At 35.5% G+C, this 3,899-nt stretch overlaps 1 protein-coding gene across 1 annotated transcript; it reads right to left on the reverse strand.

The window, feature by feature from the left end:
* Positions 1-256: 256 nt before the first annotated feature.
* Positions 257-1,321, reverse strand: LOC149473806 (gamma-crystallin-3-like). Its single transcript, XM_089671347.1, has 3 exons — positions 1,267-1,321; positions 751-993; positions 257-589 (listed from the first exon to the last, which is right to left on the reverse strand). Exons 1-3 carry the CDS (start codon positions 1,273-1,275, stop codon positions 314-316), a joined length of 528 nt encoding a protein of 175 aa, XP_089527473.1. The 5' UTR covers positions 1,276-1,321; the 3' UTR covers positions 257-313.
* Positions 1,322-3,899: the final 2,578 nt, after the last annotated feature.

The raw sequence follows: 3,899 nt of genomic DNA on the forward strand, positions 1-3,899 counted from the left end.
TTGCTCACTTAAAGATATCATCTACTGTACTCCCAGGATAGTAAGTTATTCTAAGCAGCCATTGACAACCATAAACATCATAGGGAATAAAGATTTTTTTTTAGATCAACAGATTATATTGTTAAAAAGGGTATTTATGAACGTGACTAATTATTATAGCATTCAGTCAGTAATGGCTGCACTAAGAGCATAAACTAGATCACTGCTGTCCCTTTTCATGTTCTTATAATATAAAAAAATTATGCAAACACAGAGAAAAGTTTACATTAAAGTTTTATTAAAGTTTAGATGGTGATAAATGTGTATTTTATATTTAATACTGATGCTGGACACGTCTAAAAGAACCAATTCTAGAGTTAGAAGCTCCCCAGTCAGTGAATCTCCTGTACTCTCCAGGTCTCAGGTAATACTGACGTCCTCTGTAGTTGGGCTCCTCATAGAACATCCAGTATCCATCATGTACATGGCAGGAGTGGATATCATTGTAGCGAAACTGCTCATAAACATGAGGACAATCTTCAGTAAACTCCATCATCTGTCCTTTGAAGTCTTCTCTTTCATAGACACTTAATCTGAAGGGTCCACGGTGCTGTATTAAATAACAAGTATTCAATAAAATGTATTCAGTAAAACATATTAAGTCAACTGCTGCTGCTATAGTTGGGGAAGTAAATGAAACAAACTATTACAAGATTTAATTCACATTTCAAAATATTACTGCATGTATTCTAAAAATAAAGTAAAATACACCTGTGGGGTCAGACGGCAGGATCTGATAGAGTCATTGTATCCCATCCATTGCTGGAAGTCAGGATACTCTCCCTTCCTCAAAAAATACTGGTGTCCTCTGTAGTTGGGATGTTCATACAGGATCCAGTTTCCATTCTCTACTCGGATGGAGTTACAACGACTGAAGTATGAAGACAAGTCAGAGGAATCAGAGTTGCACTCATAGGAACGACCCTGGAAGTTTCTATCCTCATAGAAAACGATCTATAGACAGACAATGACATGTATTTAAAACACTTTTCAGAACTCATGAATGTGTTATATACAGTATTATATTTTGTGTATACCTTGCATACAACATGCCTATTATTAGTTCTAGAATTCTGACTGCTTTAATTACTGCTTAAAATATACTTAAAATGCACCATAATATGTCATCTAGCTATGTGCAGAAAATTCTTAGAAATAGATCATTTTCTTTCTTTACAGTACAAACATCAGCCTCTATTCTGCCTTACAAATAGAAAAGTAGCCTACCTTAACCATTTTGACTGGAGATGTGACCCAGGAGCTGTGAGCTGTGAACTGTGAACTGTTTCAGGGATGGAGTAACAACTCTATTATATACCACTTTCTGCTGATGTTGCAGAAAGTTAATGATGCTGACTGTTTTCTGTTAACTATAGGATATGTATAGGTCTTTTGTCTTATTTGTGCACACAATTTACTTTCATTGACCTGTTGCATATTTGCAACTGATCCAGGGGTCATAGGTGAAAACAATATATTCAAGCTAACACCATTTTTTAAACAAATAAAGCATTGCTTGATGTCACGATATTATGGTAGAACACTTTTTAAATCATTTGGAAGGTATTGTTTTTGCATTCGGGATTTCAAGCTAGTCGAAAAGATCCATACATATTTTTATTACATATTTATATCTCTATAACATATACTATTTCAGTGAGTTTAAGGAACGTGAGTTCTGATTTTAGCAGACTGACTGCTATTAGAGAATGAAGAATCCACCCCTAATTCCAAATTTTACAAAAGTACAAAATATCCAACCTTGTGATTTGGAAAATTAAAAATAATTTTGTAAAAATTGTGGATGAAAAAAGCTGGCAGGTGAGCAGAAATGCACTTGGGAGGAAATCTGGGCAACTCTAGATGACTGGTCTAGTCGGCACATACAATTAATTTTTTTTATTTATTACAGGTACTTATATAGTGCTGTCAATTTATGCAGCGCTTTACATATATACTGTACATTCACATCAGTCCCTAACTCTCAAGGGGCATACAATCTACAATCCCTAACTTACATTCATACATACACATACCAAGGCCAATTTAGACAGGATCCTATTAACCTACGAGCATGTCTTTGGATTGTGCGAGGAAACCCACACAGGCACAGGGAGCACATACAAACTCCAGGCAGGTGGTGCTGTGGTTGGGATTTGAACCAATGAACCTAGTACTGCCAGGTCTAAGTGCTAACCATTTAGCCACTTTGCTGCCCAATTTTGGAGTTGTCAGTCATTCATGGAGCCATAGGTACAGTCATGTGAAAAGTAAGCTCCCCATGTATGTACCATGGAAATTATATACATACTGTATTCGAACAGGAAAACCTTAAATCTTTATTCAAACAGTGCATGCACTTTTTTTGTGTGTTTATTAGGGAGAGTTCCCGTCTTCTTGCCAGGAAATATCTCCAATAACTGCACAGAAAAAAAACACCTACAAAATACCACACATTTAATAAAGTAGGAAAATATCAGAGCTCCTGAAAATGATTTTACTGCTACCTGTGTTTATCTAGTGATGATCACACTCCCTATTGCTAGTCTGAGCATCACTGGGATGCAGGAAGCAATGAAAAATGTTCCCACTGAGGGTCACAGACAGAAATAAAAGCTTACAAAAATTTAAACTCATCTTACTACAACCCCTCAATGCATCATGTTCTGTGAATGCAGCAAAGACATGTCATTCAAATGCTCCTCAACCAATTCACAAAATGTGTTGCTGAAGTAATTGTTTCAACATGCTTCTAAGTTGCGCTGAGCTACTTCAGATTGAATTCTATGGAAAAGAAAGTCAACCTAACTGCAAACAATAGCCCTATACAAGAACTGTTATGGAGTGAATCAGTTTATCTTCATTATCCTCAAGCATCTGATTTAAGGGCATGGTTCACTTTTTCAACCATGCTTGATGTTACACCAATTAAGGGTGTAACATTAAACATGGTCAAGGGAACAGAGGGGCGCCAAACTAAGTGCAACATTAATAGTGGAGTTTATTAAAAACATACCCTCTTCCACGAGCCTACGATGTTCACCATCGAGACTATGGTGAACATCGTAGGCTCATGGAAGAGGGTATTACCAAACACAGTGTACCACGTCATTTTTCCGAATATCATTCAAAATGATGTTTGGATTATTGAGTCCATACCTGATAGTCTCCCTCAGGCTGAGTGTTTCCGTCAGCTCTACCCACAAGAAACATACTGGATTTTTACCTTGGATACCCTGACCCCTAAAGGTCTCAATGAAGAAATGGAGATCCATACTATCATCTAAGTCTTCAGTAAAGAATCCCAACCTTTGGTTTAACTTTTTTACCCATTTTATCTGGGTCAAGTATATACATACCATACATGCGTATATGCACATATATACATATACATAAGTGTAGATATAACACTATTTATAAATATAGATAATTTTGCATTGTTTTCCCTTTTACTTACCACTGCTTCACACATTTTAGTTTCCGATACACCATATTCTCCCACCTCCATCTCATCTGTGTGGGTAAGTAACGTTAAATAAGGGAACACATTTTATAAATGTGTGTGTACATACACGCATATACAGTATCTATGTGTTCCGGCTCATGTATTTATGCTTTAAATTATTCTGTATATATAATGAATTAATACAACTCTAAATATGATAATTAATACATACTACATGCATGCGTTAATTACAAAATGAGATCCCGTATGACCATATGTCTGTTTGTACACTTATAATGAAACACCTTTTTCATTTTAATTCAATTTCTTATTATTTTTATTTTATGTATTCACTTATCTTATGCAGGTTTAATGTTGTTTATATTTCTGATGTTTAATTCTACAAAGGTTTTAA

The sequence above is a fragment of the Staurois parvus genome, unplaced genomic scaffold, assembly GCF_062004578.1.
Source record: "Staurois parvus isolate SC_StPar_1 unplaced genomic scaffold, SC_StPar_1.0 ptg000011l, whole genome shotgun sequence".
NCBI lineage: Eukaryota > Metazoa > Chordata > Amphibia > Anura > Ranidae > Staurois > Staurois parvus.

Excerpts from the sequence above, each read along its gene's own strand:
- LOC149473806 (XM_089671347.1), bottom strand. Across the intron at positions 590-750 it reads CCTGCCGTCTGACCCCACAG|CACCGTGGACCCTTCAGATT; the intron begins GTGTATTTTACT and ends TATTTAATACAG.